The 25,254-nt window shown below is 48.2% G+C and overlaps 1 protein-coding gene across 1 annotated transcript in view; it reads left to right on the top strand.

Moving 5' to 3' along the window:
- Positions 1–25,254, top strand: part of LOC142591124 (2-Hydroxyacid oxidase 1-like) — a 44,924-nt gene that overhangs the window by 12,169 nt on the left and 7,501 nt on the right. The window contains exons 2-7 of the mRNA XM_075703505.1: positions 6,162–6,348; positions 9,749–9,900; positions 16,746–16,846; positions 19,263–19,420; positions 21,089–21,237; positions 24,314–24,405. Of these exons, the coding sequence (XP_075559620.1) occupies positions 6,176–6,348; positions 9,749–9,900; positions 16,746–16,846; positions 19,263–19,420; positions 21,089–21,237; positions 24,314–24,405 (825 nt within the window). The 5' untranslated portion in view covers positions 6,162–6,175. The remainder of the gene's footprint in view (positions 1–6,161; positions 6,349–9,748; positions 9,901–16,745; positions 16,847–19,262; positions 19,421–21,088; positions 21,238–24,313; positions 24,406–25,254) is intronic.

Below are 25,254 nucleotides of genomic sequence, written 5' to 3'. Positions count from 1 at the left end.
AGTTTTTAGCTTGTCAGCTTGTCGCCCATCAGACGCCCCTTAAGGCGGTGCCAGTTCGGGCGATCGTTTTTAATAAACTGGTCATTGTGTGGTCTGTATACATACCCCCTAACTTTCTACTCAGAAAAAAAGCAATTTCTATAGCCTCATTGATCAGCTTCCCGACCGCTACATAGTCGTGATTTGAATGCCTACAACACGATGTGGGGAGACTCGCGATGCGACGCGTGAGGTCGATTCATTGAAAATTTTCTTCTGATCTCTAGTGCCTGCCTGTTTAATAAGATGGAGACGATCTATCATAGCGTCCAACACAACAGTCATTCATCGATAGATCTAGCAATTGGCTCTTGTTCTCTTCTGCCTCAGCCGGAATGGAACGTCGTCATTAAAATTTATAGAAGTGACCACTTTGCTGTAACTTTAAATCTGATAACTCTTCGTGAAAACCTTCCCCGTGTTCCTCCATGAAAATTAGAATCGGCGGACTGGGCGCATTTTAAAGAATCAACTTATCTGCCACCAGATCTTATAAACGATTTTAATATAGATGATGCTGTTGAGCATTTCGTCGCTTTTATTATTGATGCAGCCGAAAAGTCTACCCCGCAAACGAATGGTGGTTCACTTACAAGACGTGTTCCCTGGTGGACGAAGACTGTAGAGAGGCGCGAAAGAGGCAGAATAAGACATGGGACGTATTACACAGATCGCGGAATGCAGAAAATTTAATGAAATGAAAAAAAAATATGTCACAAGGAAGGTGGACACGGCGTTAGGCAAAGAGCGAAGGCTGGGTGAGCTTTCTCTTGTATATTAATTCATACACGCAGGAGGCGAAAGTGTGCAATGGCTTTAGAAAGCTAAATGGGTAACATATCCATCCGTTACCTTTGGTGAATGAGCAAGGGAATACCTTGCAAAAGCAGACACTCTCTTCGGGAGCACTTTGAGCGTGTGCGAAGCTCTATACATTATTATCAATCCTTCCTTAAATATAGACAAATAGAAGAACGTAAGCCAATCCTACGTAAATCCAAACAGAACGAACCGCATAAGCGGGCTTTCAGTATTGCCGAGCCGAGAACTGCCTTGATTGCATGCAAGAGCTCTGTGCCGAGACCTGACAGTCATGTATGACATGATCAAAAACTTGCACACTGACACACAAGCTACACAACTTGCACTTTTGAGCAATATTTGGGCTGCCGGATACTTTCCATCCCCATGGAAAGAAGCGATTGCGGTCCATCTTTTGAAGCAGGGTAAGGAAGCTTCCTTGGCGGCAAGTTATCGCCCGATAGCTCTTACAAATTGTCTTTGTAAGCTTTTTGAAAAAGAAATATTAATCGTAGACACATACATTTCCATGAACTCAACAATGTGCTTGATCCTCATCAGTGTGGCTTCAGAGAAGGGCAGCCCACATCTGACAATCTTATGTGCATTGAAGGAAATATCCGGGATGCATTTGTACATGGACAGTTTTTCTTATCGATGTACCTCGATATGGAGAAGGCGTAGGACACAACGTGGCGTTACTGGATCTTGCGAGATTTATCGTGAATGGACATCCGCGGAAATAGGCGAAACATAACAGAAAGCTATTTGTCAAATCGTACCTTCCGCGTGAAAATTGGCAACGTATTGTCGCGGTCTTTTATACAAGAAACTGGTGTGCTGCAGGGAAGCGTGCCTACCTGCCCGCTCTCTATCATGAAGATGAACACGCTTCAGGCTTCATTACAACCAGCCATATCTTATTCCGTCTACGTGGACGACATTCAAATAGGCTTCCAATCATACAACCTTGCAGTGTGTGAGCGACAGGTACAACAAGGTTTGAACAAAGTGTAATAATGGGCAGACGAAAGCAGATTTTAAGTGAACCCCAACAAAAGTTCTTGCGTACTTTTCCCAAGGAAACAAGGGCTCATTGCAAATCCCAATATCGAAATGTATGGGCAACAAATACCTGTGAATATAGAGCACAAGATTTTAAGCATTATACTCGACTCTAAACTAACTGTTATTCCGCACATAAGATATCTCAAGGTGAAACGCTTACTGAAGCGAACTTACTGAAAATTTCATCCCACACAACATGGGGCAGTGAGAGAAAGTGTTTAATAAATCTTTACAAGAGCCTCATTCGATCACGATTGGACTATGGTACCATGATCTATTATTCTGCCGCCCCGAGCGCGCTGAAGGTGCTACATCTCGTCCCCCATCTAGTTATCCGGCTGGCCACTGGCGCTTTCAGAACAAGTCCTATTGAAGGTTTATATGTAGAATCAAATGAGTGGTCACTCCATCTGCAGATAACGTAGGTCAGCCTAACGTATTTTCTGAAAGTTCGCTCTTATCATCAACATCCGTGTTCTAATGCCCTTAACGAGATGACAAGTGCTACTCTTTCGTAGTCGTCCCTCTGTAAGACAGCCTTTATCACTGCGTGTGAGGGAGCTTAGCATTCAAATAGATGTCCCCCTCCTCGAACATCGCTTAATGCCTCCAGCTAAGCTGCTACTACCTTGGGAGTGGCAGCTGATAGAATGCGATATATCTTTTCTAGAAGTTACAAAGCACGCTGCAAGATATCGAAATCCGAATGCATTTCCTAGGACTCCAATACCAGCACTCCTACACAGACGCATCGAAGTCACATGCCGGGGTGTCCTATGCAGCCATCGGGCCACCCTTCCCGGAATCCGATGTACTGCATCCGGAGACAAGTATCCTTGCGGCCGAGGCCTACGCACTATTGTCGGCTGTGAAGCATATCAGGAAATCAAGACTCCAAAAAGCAGTTATCTATACAGACTCCCTAAGTGTCCTGAAGGCCTTGATGTCATTCTGTAAGCCCAAAAAACCCAGTAAATAATTAACTCTATTTTGTCCTGTGTAAAGCGTATATATTGTTACGGTGAAGGGAACGAAGAAGTTGGATTGTACTAGACGAAGGCGAAGTCTGGCAGTTGCCTGAACGCTATATACGCCATTTGTAAATATACGTTATTTTACACTCGTGGGCCTGCTTTCTTCCTGCAACATTTTGGTGGAGGTGCGGGGTACAATCACGGAACTTCGCAGTGGACGTCATCTACCTGCCGCCACAATGGCAAGTCAACCGACACAAGCGACAACGCCTCAGCAGCCCGTGCCAACGGTCATCCTCACTCATCCGCGGGACCCAGGGACATTTTGTGGCACGGACAACGCCGACGTCGAGGACTGGCTTACGGTGTACGAACGAGTGTGCGACAACAACCGGTGGGATCCAACAATGATGCTAGCAAACGTGATATTTTAACTAAGAGGAACTGCGAGGCAATGGTACGACACACACGAAGTTGACCTAACGAGCTGGGATGTCTGCAAAGAAAAAATGCGAGACCTGTTTGGCAGACCTGTCGGTCATCAGCTGGCGGCAAAAAAGAACTTGCTTGTCGCGCTCAAACGTCCACAGAATCCTATGTCGTCTACATACAGGATGTGCTGGCCCTCTGTCGCAAGGCTGATAACAACATGACCGAGGCAGACAAGATTGGTCGCATATTGAAAGGTATTGCAGACGATGTCTTCAATCTCCTGAGGTGCAAGGATTCTGCCACTGTGGATGCAATTATAAAGGAGTGCCGGCGCTTCGAACAAGCGAAGGGCCGCCGCGTCACTCAGACTTTCGACCGATTGCCCAATACCGCCGCGACATCTTCTTGCGAAGACCCGCCGCGCTTCGTTCAGCCCACAGGACCGGAAGAAATCACGCGCATCGTTCACCGTGAGCTTGAGGCCATGGCTCCGGCTCCGGTCCGTACTGACTGTCGGGAAAGCGTGCCCGCTATCTCCCTTATACAAGCGGTCGTTCGGGATGAAATAGCAAATTTGGGCATTCCAACTCTCTGCTCTGTCCGCCATACAAGCACCTACCAGATTTCTCTGGCTGCTCGCTCCCACACCCAAAGCTTTCCGCCCCCTCGTCGCAACCCAGCTGACTGGCGCAGAGCGGATGATAAACCTATCTGTTTTAATTCTTCCGGTATTGGACACATCGCCTGTCATTGCCGCAAACATTGGTCGCCGCCTCCTCGATGGTCGTCTCCGAGTCACTACCGCCAAGTACCAGACAATCGTACTTTCTCGCCCTATACGCCGACTAGGAACATCAACGCCGACAGTGCTCCACCAAGATCCAGCCGCTCCCCGTCTCCGCAAGGTCGTAGGTCCCGTTCGCCTCTCGTTCACCGCTCTTCGTCCCCTTGTGCAACCGGTCGCTTCGCTTCGGGAAACTAGGCGGTGCAGCTCCCGGAGGTGAAGCTGCAACTTCGACCCGGCCCACAAATCCTCTGTTGACCCTGCCTACATGTGGAAACCTACTGGACATTGAAGTTGATGGCGTTCCTGTTAGGTCTCTCGTTGACACAGGGGCGCAGCTTTCAGTTATGAGCGCTGCTCTCCGCCGAAGGCACAAAAAGGTTCTGACACCCGCCGTACCGTGAACTGTGCGAGTCGCCGATAGGAGTACTTCACCTGTCCTTGGAATGTGCACAGCACGTGTGACCATTGGGGGCCATTATACCGTTGTTCTATTTATCGTCCTTGAACACTGTCCGCACGACCTAATTCTCGGCCTCGACTTCCTTTCGAAACACTCTGCCCAAATTGACTGCTCCGCAGGTGTTGTACAGTTGGACCTGCCGCTTCCTGCCGACGCAACAACTTGTGCTTCACACCGCTTATGTTCTGCTGAGTTTGCAAGGCTGTCTCCACAAGCGGCTACAAATGTCCTCCTGACGTCCTGTCCTCCCGTACCTGATGGCGAGTACGTCGTGTCGCCGCTTATTGACGTGGTTTTGTCGCGCAATATTGCCCTGCCGAGCACCTTAATCCGGATCCGCGAAAACTGAGCTCGCGTGCCCATCCTCAATTTTGGATTTTCGTCGCATGGGCTGCCACACGGTATCGCCATGGCGCATATCACTCCTTTGGAAGAATTTCAGATTTCTTCGTTGACCTCTGAACCCTTCGTCAGTACCAACGGACCTTTGTCACCCACTCCTCCGTACTCGACGCCTGCGGACGATGTTTCTAAGATGATCGCCCCTGACCTTTATTCCGAGCAAACAACAGCTCTTCGTCACCTCCTGTCATCTTTTCAGGACATCTTTGATTTGGACGACCGTCCACCTTCCAGTAGCCCGTGGGCATCACCGGTTGTCTTAGTAAAGAAAAAAGACAACTCGTTGCGCTTCCTCGCAGCGGCTTCCTCTCTTCAGAGGTTGCCGCTGCGATAGTAGTATTGTATAGCACATGCCTCAAGGCCCTTGTGTTTTAAGGGCTCTTGTGAGGCAGCAGTGCTCTAGGCAGTTTTCGCATGAGACATGTTTTGTATATTGTATCATTTTTTTCGCAGTGCAATTTAACGTTCATAGTAAACGTCATTAGTCATCGTCATTTTCATATTACATGTAGATTTTAAGCACTTTACAAGGGCTATTTTAGGCCCCCTTACAACCACCTCACACCAATTGCATAGAACTCATCACTCCACTGCGAAGTCATCAACATTGGCATGGCGCTCTTTGGCCATACGTGGCCCTTGGGCTGCTAACAACGCATATCCATTCATTTTTAATCTCGCATTATCCGCTGCGCAGTGAACCTCGGTGGGAAGGGGGGGGCGTATTTCTACAACAGTTACAACGAGCCTTACGTGCGTGTATCGGCGAAACGTATAATGTACCTCTCAGGGGCGACGTCTCTACTGTACATTTCATTTATACTCCACGCCCTAGAGCACATAAAGTCATTAAGCCTTGCTACGGGCACCCTCCTATAAATTCCCGTTCATCTTTCTTTTGTGTAGTGAGCGCATAGTGCCACTGCGCCACTCAGTGTCTTTTTGCTTCTTTGACGAATACGTCATGCCATTTCAAACCCCGCCCCTTCATTACCCAGCTGCATCCTCCGGAGCGCTGCACACTTAACGGTCCGCCCACCCCTCCTGCCCAGTCGCGCCACTGTTAAGAGTGTATGTTCGCAAGAAACCACAGGACATATAGGATGAACAGTTAAATTGAACGACGTTGTAAAGGCCGCTGGATGTACAGTCGTAGAAGAGTCCCGTAGCACGTTCTTTCTTGACACTTCTATGACAGGGGACACTCCGACCATGGATAGCCACAGCACCTCGGTTTCTCCGCCGGCGAGTCCCGAGCCTGTCAGAAGCCTGGCCGACATCGAGAGGGTGGGGCTCGCAAAACTCGGCCCCGGACCTCGTTTCTACTACAGCATGGGCGCCGACGAGAAGCAGACTTTGGCGGAGAACGTAAACGCCTTTAAGAGGTATCTTTCTCGTGCACTCTCACCACATTATTCTCTTCTTTATCAATGTAAACAATGTCAACAATGTCCGGTTCACACGAAGTGATCTTGGCACTGCGTTTTCGTGCGCGGCGACAAGCGCGCTTGGAGGCTTGGCATGCCTGCAGCGATCGCAGAGATTTGCGAGGTTCGCAATTTTTCGCGCTAGAATTGATGCAGTCGGCCTATTCGCTCCTCTTTGGCGGAAAGAAATCAACAGAAATGAAAAGTATTTCCGCAGAAGAATTTCCTGTTCAAATCCGGAATTCCACCAGACCAAAATTTACGAGTCTGAGAGGTCACCTTGTCGTGGCAGACAAGCCGCTTTGTTATTAGTTTTCCTTTTCATGGCGGCGCGAGTGTTTTCGAAAGTGGAGCAGCTGCCAACGAAAAAAGGCGCAAGAGCGCGGAAATTGACGGTGCATTTTACCGCACCTGCGGCGTCGCAGGTAACAAAAATCGCGAGCAACGATGCGACTACGTGAAACGGGGTTCCTTCGTAATTTGTTTACGTTCGCGTTAGTGTCAGCCGGGAATACGGTGCCTCAAGTCCCGATCAAGATCACTCGAGTCTACAGAAAGCCACTTGAAGCCCTGATTATGGGGCTCTGGCCTCTCCACCAGCGGCACGCGGGGTCTCGGCAACATTGGTTCTTCAGGGCACTCATTGCCAGTATGTACGTTGGACACAGGGTCACCTCGGTTCCAGATGGTAAATTTCGCCACATATGCAAGTCTGCAGTATAGTCCGTTAAGTCTTGATCTAGGCATTGATTTGGGTTACTTGGTCGGTCAGTAGTGTAGCTGAACCTTAATAGTGCAATTAAAGTTCCCAGTAATTTCAAGACTGTTTTCAATTATTTGGCCGTCGATGGTGTTTTCGCGATGAAAGTGAGGCAGCACGAAATGCTCGCTTTTCGCTTCCAGCTCTTTGCATCCCGCGAGCGTTATGGCAGCGAGTGTACGAGCTTATCGATGCGTGGCACCATGCTTGCAAGACGTATCTGTCGGTTCGTGGAGAGACATGCCTCTAACAACCTCCCCCCCCCCCCCCCCCCCCAGTCACAAGTGGAAAGGAAAAGTAGGCCATTTGCGCCCCCCATCCTACACACCCACACACACACTTCTGAAAGCGGGCACTGTGAGCTGCACATCGACAAATCTAACAAAACCGCGCGTGCCTGGTTTTCTCTCAGAATTACGCCTACATAGGTACGGCTTCTTAACACTGTCCGCTGCTCGGGCAGCCAGGATTGTTGTTCGCGTGTCGCCTTCAAGTGCTGTAGTAGATTACACACGGCTGGCCGCACTAAGCAGTTAAAGGGCCCCTCACCAGGCCCCATAGCAAATTTTGGTTATACGCTGGAAGTTGTTACGTGTCCTCAAGGGATCGTTCTGTAGCAAAAAGTTTTCAAGTCGGCTCAATAATTGCCTAGATAGAAATATTTCAGTACCACGGACCCATGATTTCAGCAGGCAGGCTCCACTGCATAGCGGGACTCCCTCTCCACTCGCCCCGTTTAGCCTTCGCGAGCGAAATTCCTTCCCTGCGTTCTCCCATATCGGACGAGATATCAAGGATCACGTGAAACATGCGTCACGGGCCCCCCCTTCACTTTTATTTCTCCTCGGTTCTCTTTTCGGCGATGCGCATTTCTGCTGGCGGAGTTGCGCGCGAGCTGTTATCGTTTCACGCAGAGCACGATTTTGCGCTCTGTGCACAAGGACACATGACTAGTGGCAAAATTCACTTCTACACGAATACTGAGGCAGAACAAGCGGATTGCTGAGCATGATCACGCGCTGTAACAGGGTAGAAAATGGCAGTTTCGGTACCTGCGCCCGTGACCGCACGACCGTGGGAACAAGCAGACGAAGCGGAAGTACATCTTTTGCTTCGGTGCGAAGTAAAGCAAAAATAAGCGTGCAGACGTTCCATTTGTGTGGTTTATCATTTCTCTAAACTTCAGTTCATCAATTCAAGCAACAGATTACACAAATAACAGAGGGTGCCTTGAATAATACTCGAAGTCACGTGTCACTACGAGCGACGTCACAGTGCGGACTAGAGTACGTAGGCGCAGGGACGCCAGTACGTCAGCCACCGGCTTGGAGCGCGGTGGCCGCTACGAGAAGGAAAAACGGTGTTCGGTTTGAAATTTCAGATCTTTCCGCGGCGCGTAGCGATGTAATACTTTGCATACACGATCGCTAGCGCTCATTGTATGTTCTGCGCTTGTCAGCTCAAAATGGCTGGACCTGGTGAGGGGCCCTTTAAGGGTTAACGTTCTTTGCGGTGCGAGACGGCTGCGGGACGCGCCTTGCAAGCCTGAATTGCTGAGAAAGCTGTCGCAGGGTTGCCCAAAACAAGTTCGTGTTACCATCTCTTGAATCATCCTGCGTTTCTTGGGGCTGTTTAGCGTAATCATCTTCGAACACAGTCAGATGTCTTTTTATAATTTACCCGCACTTAGTGTTGCTATTTCGCGATCTTGTTGCGTGATTCAGCGACATTTTGGTCTGTTTATAACGAAGTTTTCTATTTAGCAATAAGCGACATTATTTAGTGACTTGAATGAACAACCGGCGACATTTAAACGACTTACAAGTTAGGTCGCTTGAGAAATAGCCTTCTCGAACGCAGTTTAATATTCGAAATGTACATGTAAGCGGCCGAAATCCGCTGTATGGTGCGTAGGCTCCACGACCATGATGAACCAACGGTTGCCTCCACCTTGAGATTGTGCTTCAGAGCACCGTGGTCATCACAGCTATCATCATATCCAGCTTTTCTGGATACATCTAGCGCCCCAAGCGGTTCCGGCATGAAGCTAGTGCGTCTTCAATGGAACGAGTGCCTTTTCACGAAAAACTAAAGCTGAGGGTCCATTATTGCAAAAGGCAAGTGACAGACATGTTCTGGAAGGCAATCCACACGACCCAAATGCAGTGATCACGATGTGGCAAGCAAGAATCTTCTTCCCAGAGCGGTTAAAGTCAAAGAGGGTCAAAGAGGGAGAGCCCACTCGTAATCGCGCCCCAGTAACCCCACCGTTAAGTAGCATTCGCAGTGCAGCTCTCGCGTCATCTCTCATAATGTGCTGTAACCACACTGACCGCCGCCGGCGCTAAGCTAAGACGCGAGAGCTATGACGCGGGAGCCATGTGGGGAAAACACCAGAGGACGCGTGAGAGTCGAGTGTCCCCACAACGTTCGCCTCAGAACATCTTTTGGACAAAGGTTCTCTCCACAAGGATCACTTTATTATCGGGTTGCTCTGCCGGTGAAGCTTTGGGGTTCGCCTACACTCCACCAAAGTATCGCAGCATGGAAGTTTTCTTAGGCCGTGCGATGAAATTTATGTATTCGTGCTCAATGCAGGCTCCGCCTTCTGCCGCGTCTCCTGAGGGGCGTAGCGGACCGAAGCTTGGAGAGTGTATTACTGAAACAGCGCGTCTCTATGCCCATCGGCATAGCACCCACAGCTTTTCATAAGATGGCCCATCCCGACGGAGAAGCCGCCACCGCGAAAGGTGAGTATTCTAGACATGCCCACACACGTAAATGGTTTTGCCAGTGTGCTGGTGCTTTGATAGTATTACGATATTATCCGCGAGATGCTCATGAGATGAGCCGCCGCGAGAACGAAGTTGGTATGTGCCCTTGGTGCGAGCGAGTGTCGGCCTGGCTCTCTGGCTCCAGCGTAAATAGCCTGTAAATAGCCTCCTTCGTCTCTGTCTTTCCCCACGTAACAACATTGAAGTTCCGAACACGAGTGTGATTCAGTTTTTTGTGGCCGGCGGTAGACGTCCGTTGTAGTGGAAGCCCCGGCCAGGATCAGCGAAGGAACCCTGATGCGGTGGGCTGAATGTGGCATCTGTTGTTGCTGCCACAACACATGGCTTCTGCGTTGCCTTCCTCTGGAGCAACTTGTAGGCGATGGCTATGCTGCTACAGTCCCATATTGTAAGAGGACTGGCTGTATAACTCTAGCAACATGCAGTCGCAATTATGTAATTATCAGCTTTGCGAGAGAAACGAAGATTTTTGCTGTGCTACTAAATTCCAAGCGAGCACTATTTTTGTGCGTTTGCGCAAGCGAAGGTTTCTTTGCGTCCGAAAATCATGTATGCAGCATTCGAATTACTGAGTGAATTTCATTTGAAAGCTGCGAATATTGGCCGAAATTTCTGTTTCCCAGAGCTAATAAAAACCCATGGATTCCACGCGTTGTGGGAAATCCCTTAAAGCGAAACTTTTATGGAATGCTGTTTTATAGAATGCTGTTTTTGTTCAGCAACCATTTGCAAGAACAAATCACATTACAAATTTCGGGAAAATTTCACAGGGTCCGCCTAGCCCCAGCTGAAACCTGTGGCCCTCCATCACGCACCTTTTACGCGAGCCGACAAATGAATGACAGCAATGGAATGGTGGTGACGGTAGTAAGATGACAGAGTGATGACAATAACACGAGAACAATGGGATGACACTGGAATCGCCAGCACAGAACGACGACGACAGTATGACGACGAATGTTTGAAGACAACGCAATTAACACGATGACATGACGACACTGCTATAATTAGGACAGAATGCAGATTGAATGACAACGACCGCATTACGACGACTTTACGACAATGACGAAATGCCGACGATAGGACGATGACAGTATAGTGGTAATAGGACGATGAATCTGATATGGTGACGACCACATGACGACGATGGAACGGTGGCAACGCGACGATGTTATGACCACGAATGCATGTTGACGACTGTATGATGGCGGTGGAATGGTGACGATAGCATTATGACGATAGAGTGAAGACGATCGAAATACGGTGATGTGTAACGATGGCTGTGTGATGACGAAACAACACAGTGACGAAGACAGAATAAAGATGATGAAACACTCGAAAAGAATTGAATTCTAGGGTCTTACGCGCAAAGACCACGATTTCATTATGATGCGTGCTGTAATGGGGGACTGCGGATCATTTAGTACCACCAGGGGATGCTTAACTTTTCCCCAATGCACGGGAGACAGTCATCTTTGCATTTCACCGCCGTGGCCGGAACTTGACTCAGCGACCTCGTGAGTAGCAGCGCAACACCATTGCTGCTAAGCTACCGCTGCGGGTGAAAGGAAAAGACAATCATAACGACAATCACTAGGCGCTACAAAATATAATCGCGGCTACATAAATTATGGGTATTACACGCCAATACCACGGTCTGATTATGAGGCACGCGGTTGTGGGGGATTCCGGAATACTTTTTACCACCTGGGGTTCTTTAACGTGCACCTGAATCTAAGTTTCGCTTTCAACCCTTATCGAAAGGCTGCCGCCAGGGCCAGGATTCCATAATCGCAACTCCAATCATATCGACGCGACAACCAATTGATTACATAGCACATAACGAACGCTTCCTTCCAGATAGCATTGAATCGGCTAGATTCAACACCATTTTCGTAAGCGAAGATCATTGGACGGTAGCCGCGCGTCGCTTGTGCTGAAAGCAAGTAGTGTTACTGCAGCAAAACAGATAGTTGGGCGAGTTGGTCACAATTCATAATGAAATATTTAGTGGAATGACTAACGATGAATTTGAATTCTTAAATACTGGTTGAACTTTTTTAATCTGTTTTTAATCTGTTTCTGTTTATACTGACCACTCTTGTTGCACATGATCAGTGCTGATAGCTGGGGTATTTATGTTCTGCAGCTTTCCGAAAATAAACAGTTGTGTGTAAGCGCTCGTGTGTCCCCCTTCACTGTGTCTTTGTCTGTTGTGGATAAGATAGGAATAAAATTTATTTGTCCAACGGTTATTGATGTTGGTGCCCGGGGCTAGGCTGCCAGGGGTCCATCGCCCGAGGAAAATCTTTCGAGATCCTCGGCAACGGCCCTGGCCCGCTGGACGGCCCACTCCTGGTCTTCAGGCGCTAAATATTTCACTATGAAGGGTGTTACTGGCGTACATAAAATCGGCAGGTTTCTGCGATAGTCTATAACTTGTGTTCTTTCCTTTCCTTATCTCTCTTTTGGTCTCTATATATCCCCTTCTGCAGGGTAGCCAATGGAACGTGCGTATGGTTAATTTCTCTGCCTTTTTTATGTCCCTCGCAGGAGCGTCTGCGTCAGCAGACGTTTGGCGTGTTGCGACCCCACGGACCCAAGTACATGCGGGTCGTGCTCTCCCGCGTGTGAACGTGCTCGGCGTAGCAGTGTCCGTGGAAAAGGGGATTCTTTTTATTAGCTCAGTGAAGAAATGGGTACTGCCGTACATAAATATCACATCATGAATTCATCGAACGTGCTAAGACCGTGGCAGTGGCAGCTGATAGAATGTGAGGCATCGTTTATCGAAATGACAAAATACGCACCAGATGCACAGATTCAAATGCACTTTTGATAACTGAACTCAAAGTACCCTTGATCTGAATTTCCCACGGACGCATCGAAGTCAAACGCTGGCGTCTCCTATGCGGCACTAGGTCAACTCTTCTCAGCATCCATTTTACTCCATCCCCAAACAAGCCTCTCTAGAAAAGAAGCTTATGCTGTATTATCGGTGGTAAAACACAGCGACAGAATTAAACTCCAACAGGCAGTAATATTTACCGGCTCCTTAAGCACCGTTAAATCTGTAATATTACCACAATAACATAACCCCGCAATTGCCAACCAATATTCATGAGTCTGGTGTGTTTATACATCTAAACAAGTCACAACACTATGGGTGCCTGGGCATAGAGGCCTCGAGGGTAATGTTCTTGCGGACAGTATTGCCACGTCTACAACAACGAAAGCTAACGCCTCTTCCGTAGTTATCCGTCACAAATTTCAAGCCTGACCTATATGGAAGAAATCGAGGACTTATTGTCAAAGTACGTGGGACAGCGAAACACTTAATAAACTTGGTCATTAAGCCCAAACTAGAAAACTGACAGCCTATAACAAAAATACAATGAACTGAGCTCATCCTTTGCCGTCTCGAAATTGGCCACATTTATGCCACACCCTCTCACCCGTCGACTGGTAATGATCCTCCTATTCGCAGAGCATCCTCTCTCCAGAGATTGGTGCTGCGATAGAATTTTTGTAGAGTATGTACCGCTCAGACCTTGCGTTCAAGGGCTCTGTTGAGACACGAGTGCTACCGTCACCAACTCGTTTTACTAAATCATCCTTTCGCAACAGACATTTGTAGTCATAGCTCACATCTGTAGTCATTGTGATTATTTTATTACTGATATATTCGGCGCAAGTTACAGTGAGTGATTTTTTGAAGCCTCTTTACAGCCATGCTACTTGCACCATTCGCAGTTCATGTCTCTATTAACGCTATAGCGTTAAGGGCCCTGTGTCGCGGGAAATCCGGCGTTGGCGGCGACGACGTTGTCCGCATGAAAACAATTATCCCGAACCACGCATCCCGATTCACGCAGGCTCTCCGCGCGGTGCAGACGCGTTACTGAACTAATTTAATTTCTCAGCCAAATGTGCAAGAAAATTCGTAAAGTACGACTTACACATAACCTCCAAACATCATAGCGTCGGTTTAATTTGAATATATGAATAAACCTAATTTTGTTATGCGGAAATTCAAAGAAAGACGCCTTTCCTCTTGCCGTTTGGGATCGCTCTTAGTAGGAGCGACCCGCCCTGCTCGGTTCCTTGCAACGCCATCCAGCTGGCGTTCACCTCCGCACATCCCCGGCAGTGGCCGAGCCCTCCGGGGGGGGGGGGACAAAAAAGAGCCAGAAAGCTCACCTTCTTGCATAGCGTTCGCTGTCAGCGTCTCCAGAAAAGCATTATGGTTACGTAAGCTGCAATTGCAGGGAAGCGTGCGAAGCAGTCAGGGACCTTTTGAATGCTATCGCGTTCCACTCTTAAAGGTGAAGATTAAGCGTCCTCCCCATTTTAGAGCGCAGCTCTTTGGCGTCCGTTCCTGGGTTTCGCGTCGTCGTCGGCGTCGTCGTCGGCCTCGTAACCAGCTCCGCCCCCCTTTCATCCCCCCAGCGCTAGCAGCGACCGACTGATACCGCTGGATGCCGCTGACGCCGCTAGAGAGTCAAGATAACGTGACTGCATAGAACACCGTCGCCGCCATGCAGAAAGAGGAGGAAAGGGTCCCCCCCCCCCTGTTCTTGTGTGGCGGATAGCTGGGGTTGACTCACTATCGCCGTCAGCGGCATCAGTCAGTCGCTGCTATCTCTTCCCTCCTCCCTTTATCGTGTTGTCCGCTTGCTGCGCGCGCTTCTGCCCCCATCGTTTGCCGCTGGGTGTACACGCCGCCCCCCTCCGCTTCCGCTTACTGCTGGTTGCTCTCGACGGCGGCGATGAGCCTCCGCTTCGGCGGCGCGAACTGCAGGGTCTTCTCGGCGGCGGCGATGAGCTTCGCTTACTGCTGGTTGCTCTCGACGGCGGCGATGAGCCTCCGCTTCGGCGGCGCGAACGGCAGGGTCTTCTCGGCGGCGGCGCTTAGCCTCTGCTTCCCCCACGGCTGTGACAACCTCGCGAGGCACTTGTATAGATCTCGTCTTTGAGAATCAAGCATTGGTGTACCAAGTCGAACATATATCAGTCTATTTCTCCGACCACAAAGCTTCCTTCATGACTGTCAAGAACTGTTAGTGGAGTCTTTGTTAAAGGAATACGTGTGAAAAATAAAAAAAAAATTATGTGATAGCGCATACATGTGTTGCTCGATTTCTTTGCCTCAATCTATCCAAAAGGTGAAACAGCTTATTTGCTGCGCTCAAATTTCGCATTAGGAAGTAACGTAATCGTCGGTAATTTTTTATGAATGGTTCAGCGAAAACTCACCACCACGTGCATGGTATTCTTTGACCGTATCTAACCCTTGCGCCTTAGGATCCCATTCTTCGTCATCATGCCTTTTTACTCTAGTCTCTCTCTCTCTCTTGCGTATGCATATATTGCGATCTGTGCGTTGCATCGCCACGCATTTTTAGCAAGCGCCATTTGTTTGGGGTACCGACCTCCCCTTTGAGGCGGAGAGACGACCGTGCATGCTGTTGCCAGGTGGTGCAACGCATGCGCAACGTGAGGTCATCATCTCCCTCTGTCCCCTCCCGTCTCATCGCGTCTCCCTGCGTAACGGCACCTTCACCCTCTCCACCAGCAGCCAACGATGCGCCTGCGCAGGCCAGCTTGCCTCTGTAATGTGGAAAGTTGGGCTAGTTGGTGATGAATCATCATACCTCACTGGTGAAGCAGCGCACTGACACAGCCGCGAGTGTCGTCTTTTCGTGTGTGTCCTCACTGTGTCCTTGTCAGTGCGCTGCTTCACAAGTAAGACAGCTTGCCTCTACTTTCCACTGCTGCGGGCGAAGTAGTGCGGCCAAGTGCTCCTAGATGGCGCCGCCGCTTTGCAACCGAGTGTTTTACCTAGATAGGACATTAGGCAGTATAATGGCAAGAACTTGGTGGCGCAACCCACCGCCCCGTCCCAAAGGGGTAGCTCATAAAGTCCGTCCGTCCGTCCGTCCGTCCGTCCGTCCGTCCGTCCGTCCGTTCATTCATTCATTCATTCATTCATTCATTCATTCATTCATTCATTCATTCATTCATTCATTCAAGTGTGAATTATTAGGCGATAACGCACGAGCACCAGCAGCAGGTGGTAATCACGGTCAGGAAAGTCCCGGAAGGTTCTCAGAGAAAGCTTCGCCTTAATAATGCGGGAAGAGCGTTAAATATTTTGAGGCAGAGCTTAATATGACAACTAGAACAGCAGATTGGCAATGTTCAGCAGTGCCGTTAAAGCGATTTCTACTTGCCACGCTGCGGTCCCGGGTTCGATTCCCAGTCGAAACATTGTCTTTCGCGTTTTATTTTTTTTTTACTTTTTTGGGCAGTGCCTCTGGCATCGCGGGAAAATTTTTGGCACTTAGATTTGATGATGGGAAATGGCAGCAAGCAGCGCGTCCTGGCGCGTTAGGCCTAGATGTTAATCAACTCCAGAGAATGCGCGCAGCTGCTGTTATGACCACAAAACACGGCTCATACGCCACGTAGCTGCATTCGCTGGAGTTGAGCACGAGTACGGGATCTTTCTGGGTGAAGGCAAACGGTCCATATACCCACACATGCTACCTGAAGGCATCAATGTTGCCGGATTTGAGACCCTAGTCACGTAATGAACGAGAAGAAAGAAAGTCGAGGGGCTCGATTTTTAATTTTTGATTTCCTGCTCAACTCCCGTTCAGTTCACGTCACTCCGTTAATTTACGCGTTTGAGTCGATGTCGGTGTGTCTCGCCACTAGAGGAAGAGTAATAATGCCTCCGTGCCGATACTGGTGTGCGTCATCCAGGATGTTCTAATGGTTCTGTTGTACCTTTGCAGCTGCGGAAGCGGCAGGAACAGTGATGATCGTCAGCATCTCGAGCACCACTTCGATGGAGGACGTCAGGGAGGCCGCGCCCAACGCCATTCTTTGGTTTCAGGTTTGTCGAGAACAACGCTACATTGCTCTCTCGCGCAAGCAGTGAGCGAGAAAGTTGGCTGTGCGTACCATCGCAGAGGGGTTAGAAACCGTATCAGAAAGCTTCAGAGAGCGCGAACGCGGGCGACTTTGCGCACGCTTAAGTAGTAGCTGCCATCACACTGCGCATACTCTGTACCCTTACTGGGCTCAATGGGACCGCCGCGGCCTCGATCGAACCCACAGCTTCGAGCTCTGCAGCGCAGCCTAACGACGGTGGCGAGTTGTCTTTACAGCTTGCCGTCGGATGCCCTGCGGCATCTTCAAGGGAAGGTGGTTCCCGTCTACTTGGCAGTGTAGGGGCGGGCCTGTCAAACCAAACCTGAACAAAAATGCACCCTCGATTGTAAACGCATTTTTTTTCTGAGCTAGAAGGTGAAATGATGAGTAGGTGGCAAACCAGACGTGCGCTTGATTTACACCCGGCCTCTCCTACCTCCTAGTTCTCCTTATCAAACGACGGTACGGACACGACAGCAGACAAAAGAAGAGCGAGGAAATGATTACATATGCAGGAAAATAAAAAAAGAGAAAACGAAAACGCCGATATTGGTCTGCTTTAGCTTCCTAAATCACTGATATCGGTGCTCGCGACGCTATCGCTTACACTCCAGCCATGCCAATTGATTTTGAGATAGCGCTACATTTAGCTTCATCGGCGCAAAGTTACAAACTTCGAAGAGTCGCTTTAACTTGATGAGACATATCGATTATATTTGTTCTATTGCCCACAAGAAATTAAATTTGAATCACAAATTAGGCGACTCCCTCTACTTCGATAAGGCTGACGATTTATGAAACAATAATCAGACTTTCTCTTAAGCATGGTAGTGCTATTTTAGAACTATTTACTGTAGCGAATAACGAAAAGAAATCAGCATTTAGCAGCACGCTATATCTTCAGATGCTTCAAATGACGCGACTCATAGACGGCTATGCTGCAGACTAACTCGAATATCCTGCCCAAAGAAGAAAAAAAACTGCTCATCTAAATTTCTTGCCCACGTTGCAGTTTGACAAGCTTGGAATTCAGCCACGGGATTACGTAGCCAAATATACCGCTTGAGCATCGCGCCACAGTCATAGCCATCGCATGCAACCTGTGCTTGCAATACCTAGCTTATTCAAATATTCATTCTCCCGGCGAACAAATACAGCAGGACGCCTCTACAGCGAAAGGACGTGTATAACGAAGGTTTGATCATGTCTCGGCCGAATTGCTGTTTCTCACATATGTTGGAAGTGCCTCTTTAACGAAGACCAGAACGACTGATTTCCCTACACAACGAAGAAACTTAGGCGCACCTGACAGCTAATTTTTTGCTTGACAATGAGCGCTACGTAGCGGTGTCGCCGCTGCCCTCAGCAGTGCTTCAGCGCATGTGCGTTGAAAGGCTTCCTAGCGTTAGCGGCGCGCTTGACGGTCGTGTCGGTGTCAGATGTGGTCCCGCTGCATAGCTCCAGGAATGGCTATCCCGAACGCTGCATATCGTAGCGAATGGGCGGATGCGACGGCGACTAATATGTCGCAGTTCATGACGACGTGATGGTGCAATCATAACTGATAATTCGTGGCCGATGGCGCCTTCAGTGTAATCCATAGGACCGAAAGGACGTGAAGGTCAGCGAAGGCAACAGTGATGATTATTGTCGAATCAAGAATTTTGAAGGCAAGAGAGGCGATAGCGACATTCGACAATATGCGGCTTTAGTTTGCGTATAGTTCCTGTGTTTCGCAGCGGAGAATGTTGGGGACCCCTGCGCAGTCTCACATTAGGCCCGACCCGGTTATTTGACTGACTTTCTTGAATTAATTCTACATAAATGCTTTATTTTGTTGAATGTAGGCATATCATGCTTTATAATGAGCGTTACAGTACGCGACCTTACATAACAAATGATTTCGAAGGTCCCAAGAACTTCGTTGTAAAGGCCCTTGACTGCGCAAACTGGAATTCAATACACCGAACTTCACCGCCATTAAGTAACATTGTAAAATTTCTTGCTTTCTTATACTGAATATATTTTGGTACAATCCTCTCCTGCTTGGACCCGTTGTCCGCATTATAGTAGGACATCAAATAATAAATAAAGCCTAGCATCAGTTCAGCAATTTACAAAGAGGTTCCCATCAGTGCGCTTGTGTATCGAGACGTTAGTGAACATCTTAGAGCTGCAGGGCAACACGGGTTCGCCCTTTGAGAACTGTGATAGCCACCGTCGAGACCTTATGGAAGACAATTAAGCCATATTGTTGATCGACATTTCGCCACCATGTGAATGCACCTTACGCACTAGCCTTGCCACTTCAACGTAGTCGTAGAAGCCGTTGTGGGAAAAGTGCTGCTCAGTTTTACTCCTCTCGAAATTTTCTGCAGCTCTGCGTTCTTCGGGACCGTGCAATAACGCAGCGACTGGTAGGGCGGGCGGAGCGCGCTGGCTACAGCGCCATCGTCTACACGGCAGACATACCGGTGGGTGGCTCAAACACCGCGACGTTTGGAAACTTCCTCAACGATTACTCAAAGGAGCTCAGGTAATCTAGCAACGTATTCTGCCGAATTATTTCTTGTATTTCCTTATACGGTATTCAAGGCGCGTTATACGAAGGTGCTCTAATATACGAGAACTGCTAGAGTGAATTATTGCATGGGAAATCGACATAGACCGGCGGCCAACGATGACAACCAGTGATCACGTTTCGCGTGTCGTCCCTTATCTCCAACTGGTATTATACATGGAATATGGTATTATGAAGGCCCGAGTGCTTGAATCAATTTACTCCGACTGCAGTCAAGGTAATTGAGTTGGTAAAGCAAGTAAGCGGATGGGCAGTTGGAAGGTTGACGAGTGCACTGGCATTCTAAACCACCATTGCAAGTGAGCGGGCAGTGCATTCAGAGAACGCAGTTCACGCACAGTGCACTTCGTTTAAGGTGAACGCAAGTTGCGGAAATGCTATCGCTGGATTCACTCCAGCTAGATTAACGAAGATTATATCGATGTAACCTCCTCCCTCGTCCTATCCCTAACACGCACACAGTTCCTTATGAAACGAGGAATAGTCGACCAATGTGAAATTCCCCAAAATGGCTACAAAGTCCATTCGAAGTTTCTCAGGCGAGGCCACTCTGGATCACACTCGTAGCTCTGATAAGAACCAGTCTGTCACAAAGGCTGTGTAAGCTGATTAGCTCAAAATCACCATATAGCGTACATCCTACCATCACATACAGGGATGCTCATAGGCCTACAGTAAGCTTGTCATTAAGAAAAAAAAAGAAAACGATTGTAAATGTGTGTTTTTTTCTGCGCACATTGCCCGTGCTATCAATAAAGGGCCGGTTTAACAAAGGAAATATTCCTCTTGCCCGAATACATTCATTTCATATACAGGGTCCACGACTAGTCGATCTCGGTGACAACTTGGGAGCTGCTCGGACAATTAATCAAGCATGAAGAAGAATGATATTAGAATAGAATTATTATACGTTATACTCGTGGCCAAGGTTTTGGTTGTTTGTCAGCCGTATGAAAGGGAAAAAATTGTGGTCCACTAGAGTGCAGCACCGTGAGAGAAAGTTAATCCGTGTGGGGTTTATCACAAAGAAAACTTCGTAGTTGCAGGAAAAAGCCGTCCCGGTACAAGCATTCAACACGGTACCAACGCCAAACTGCCACCTGAGCTCGCCAGGGGGGCAAGCACATCGCAGCACAAGAATGGAGCAATCGACAACTCCAAGCGCGGGGACACCGAATATGGCAAAACAGTTTTACGAAATCCTGCAGTGTGTAGGAGGGTTCACAGAATAAGAACAATCGCCCTCCACCCTATCATACCTCGAAGCTGCAAAGGAAACCCGTACGGGGTTTTTCAGTTTCTGCAGAACGGCTCCGCCTTGTCAGCGGTATACGTGTTGTATTGCCTCTTTCACGTCCTGTCGTAATCGCAGTCTTATGCTTCAGCAATCACGCTGTGTCATGTACTCGCCCGTGCGTAAGTTCTCTTCTGACGCACCATTCTGCGCGACCCATTTCGGGGCTCGCATCATTTGATAAGCAATTCCGCTTTTGCCTCGAACTTTCGTCTTTGCATGTTAGAGCCCAGTGTCGGCCAGGCCGGCATTTTTTTCTCTTTTTCAGCCAACAAAACATTTTTCTTGCTCACACAGCGTCTTTGCTTTCTCTCTGCCGTTTGCCACAGGTTCGCCAACTTTAGAGAAGAGGACATCACCCCCTCTGGTGGAAGATTTCCGTCGCACGAGGTCATGAATCCGGAGACCACGTGGGCCGACGTCGCCTGGCTCAGGAGCCTCACTAAGCTGCCACTGGTCGTCAAAGGAATCCTTACTGGTAGGCGGTTAGATGGCAAGGGCGGCGGGCGAGCGCAACCTATCGCTGAAGTAAACAAGGAAAATGTAGAAACACGACTCTAAACAACGAAATTGCGTATTTATGCTAATGTATAACACAAAATAATGACCTTATTGAGGGGAAAAAAAGGAAAGAGCGTACTTGTGTGACATTGCAGAATCACAATGGAATTTTCAACGAAGCTTTGTGTTTTCTCGCGCAGTCGCAATAAGAATGTTTGTTGCCTGGGATAAAATCACACAATTTATGACGTTACGCTTTTTATGACTGCTCCGCTACAAAACTTGCCTGCATATACCGCTTGGTAAAAATTTTATACAGGCCGTAATTCATCCAGACGCATGTCACTTTGAGAGAACGTTGGGCATAACACCCCCCCCCCCTCTTCTCCATTACTAATGTGATTTCGGTGGCGTTTATTATTATTATTATTATTATTCCCTCTGGGCAGCAGGTTCAATTCTGCATTGTTACTAAAACACATTTAGTACGCTTCGGATATCTTCTATACGTAATTTGAAGCTAAGGTCGTAATTTGTCAACGCAATTCAAAGTTCGTCTATAGATTATTCATGACGTGATCCTAGTACTTCACAAATAAAACAAGGTGTCCTTTTTCTTTCACCGTGGCAACCGGGGAATTCTACTACGAACCTCGTATAATGCAGGAAAAGAGACAAAATAAGCGTTTAGTGATTATTTACAGCGCTTTTAATCAGGCCAGGAACGTTAGCGTTTCGTCGAACATTGCACTCAACACGACCCCACTTTTCACCTAACAATAATGAGGTTATCTCGGGGCATCGGGAAGCATAGCATAACTATCGTGACACGAACACTTGCTTAAGAAATTGTTTTACAAAAGCAATATTTATTCCGCAGACATTTGCCTTCGCATACAGATTTGCCATAACCGTCTTCCCTTATGTTTTAAATTTGGTCACGGTGTCATTTGTGGTCATTGCAAGGAAGCGGGATAAATTCTGCGCGCTCGTAAGGTTCTCACAATCCTCTGCAGCACATGCATCAGTAATTTATTCCAAAGCAGCAATTAACCAACCGAATTCAATCTTTACTGGCACATCACCCATTACGTCATCAGTCGTAAACAAACACCATATGTAGTTCGCCGAAAACATCTGGCGAACCCCATATAACGAAAGAAGTACCAAAAAGAAAACAAGAGTTAAATAAGTTTTTGTAAAGCTCGTGGTTAGAGGAGACTTCACTGGACACTGCGCTAAAGATTCCCCGTATTTGTGCTAAATATCGTCACGAGCTCTCGGTAGAGCTGCTTCGAGGTGGGTCCTGGTGACGTAGCACTGGGCACAGCTACGACTCTAATCATGATGGTGGCAGATGGCGAAAGTCCGTTGAGGCGTCGGCTTCTACGAAGGTCTTGTAATGACGGCTCCGTCGTTGGCCGTGGGAGGTATCTGGCAAAGCTCCCCCAAACGTTGCCTGCGAATCGTTTGCTTCAAAGATATAAGGCGGATCAAACGAGTTGTTTGGCGTTTTTCGGGACCGGTTTGCTTCCTTGCTTGTTCCTTCACTTGTTGTACGGGGGCCGCCAGCGGAACGCCGTCTTCCTTTACAGTCACCTGTATTCACGGTCATTCGCGCTGTTTCTGCACTCTGTTGCAAGAGCTCGTTGCAGAATAAACTTCGCGAAAACTTGTGGGACTGTGCCGCTTTGTAATGATGAAAAATATTCTTTGCATTTCTCCGATGCTGAGCTGAATCGAAACCACTTCACGCGGGTTCTTCAGGCACAGCAGCCCGAAGCATTGACACCCACGCCACAAATGCACTGGGTAAAAATGCGCCGCAATGAACGCCTTTCACGCCAACGCTTCAGCGAGCTGTACCATGAATGTACTGGTTATGTACCGCTCTTCAGTGAGCCTCTCGCCAACTTGGATCCTTGAGCACGTACCACTGAGTGTGCGGCAAGCGAGCGAAAAATTCTCAGCGTCCGCTGGCACCGGTGCACCACGGATTTCTGAGGCCACGCGCAGGCTTCCCGGCAGTGGCGCGAGATGGCGCCGAGTGTTCCTCATAAAGCGAGAAAGAGGAATGCAGCTGCACTATTCGCCTCATACATAACTCGTTTCGACGGTGGCACTACGACGTACGTTGTGTCGCTACATTGATTCAACGCTGAACACATTACCATGGACGGTTATCGGCAGATGTGTTCCGCCACCTTTTTTTTAGGCGCGTCATCAGATTGGAAAAGTGGCTGGAGTTGTGCAAACCAGGCAGTACGTAAACTCTCACGTTAAAGGATGACGTTGTCATAGAGTGTTGCGTGGAGTTGTTTTACAGCAGTTTTCGACGTCAAGAACAAGCTTGGATCACTCTTCCCAATAGTTAATTACACCAGTTCGCGCCGTAAAATCTGTGCCAAGAGCCACCTTCGGCAGTTTGGTCCGCGCAAGACAAGTGTTGTATACGCAGTTGTACTTTTGCGCGGCCGTTCTTACATCGGGCAACGACTGTTAGCGCGAGCACGCGAATGCGCTTAAGCAGAAGCGGGCAGCAGTATGGCTAGGCACTGTTCCAGTGCGGTAGTGTGCTAAAGTATCGCAAACCGCCCATATTTGGCCATAATAACGAGCAACGTCCACGGGATATTTTTTGCGTCGTTTGCTACGCATCGCAGCGGGCCGTGGTGTGTCACCGCTACCTAAGTTGGGTTTTGTGACAGGGAATTCCCTTGCCTTTGAAATTAATGCAGTCTTCATGCCTCTAATTTCGAATGAAGGACTTTTACGTCTCCACGTTTTTCTTTCATCCCCTTCTAATGTTTATAACATGCGCCCTTCCCGAAATAAACCTGTCAGCTGGCAGTTAGCGCTGCATCGTGTGCCTTGTTCTTCTGTGTTATGTTTTAGCGCTGTTTGATCCCAAAACACGTACAATCTAGCTGACTTAATTGAGTAACTAAGGCCTAAAATATTTAATCGTCAACTTTTCTCATTAGAGTTTGGTCCTAAATTTGTATTGATTGTAAGTACAACGATACTGGTGAATCCTTCATGACACTGCGCAGTCGAAGCGGCCATTCAAGCCGTTGAACATGGCGCCTCGGCGATCATGGTTTCTAATCACGGAGGGCGCCAACTTGACTGTGTTCCGGCTACCGTAAGTTGTCGCCATTCAAAAGACGCTTTCATTTGACTGCATCATTTGAATCTTGCTGAAGCTGTACGCCGGCACGATGGTAGGCATAACTGCAGAAATCTTCCGAATGAATGAATGAATGAGATATTATTTTTACAGACGCCATTCAATTAATTGGTCTAAGCGGATTGCGCTTTTTGACCAAACAGGCAGCAGATGGAAGATCAATATTTGTGAATGAAGCTTGTAACGCAGCGTTAGTGTATCAAAATCACATGGAACATAACAATCTTATAAATTCCAAGCCGTCGTATGCTGGAAAATGTACGAGTAATTGACATTCTAGGTGTAGGTAAGAGCGTCTTACAAAAGCAATATGCATGCATAGAAATCATAGATGTGTAATATTGAAAAGCAGAAATGTGGGTATCTGATGTTCAGGTAATGCTGTGCGCAAAAGAATCCATATGCTATATGATATATTGACTCCTACAGTCGCACATCGATTCATATTGGTCATTTCGGACTCTGCAGGGAATTTGCAGCCAGAGGAATTGCATTCAGGAGGATTCGTATTATTTCAAGTAGCGAAACCTATGAATGCGGGAGCCAAGCACGTGCTTGATCGAATGCACATATACCAAGGGTTTCGAAGATACAGACCTACTGCAGCCACGGCACGCCTGTGGCGAACATTAGCTAGAAAGCTTACAAAAAACGAAATCAGCCACAGGTGAGGGAAGGCGCTTCGGACATTTGACGATGTCCTCGTTGACTGGGCCTCAGCTACCGGAGCTTTTGTTATTCTTGGGGAAATGACACAGCACACCTGCAGTGAATGTAGGAACGGAAAAACACGGTGCGCGTAAA

Source organism: Dermacentor variabilis, chromosome 8 (assembly GCF_050947875.1).
Source record: "Dermacentor variabilis isolate Ectoservices chromosome 8, ASM5094787v1, whole genome shotgun sequence".
In the NCBI taxonomy this organism is placed as follows: Eukaryota; Metazoa; Arthropoda; class Arachnida; order Ixodida; family Ixodidae; genus Dermacentor; species Dermacentor variabilis.
The sequence above is the reverse complement of the archived record's forward strand: the minus strand, read 5'-3'. Positions and strand labels throughout refer to the sequence as shown.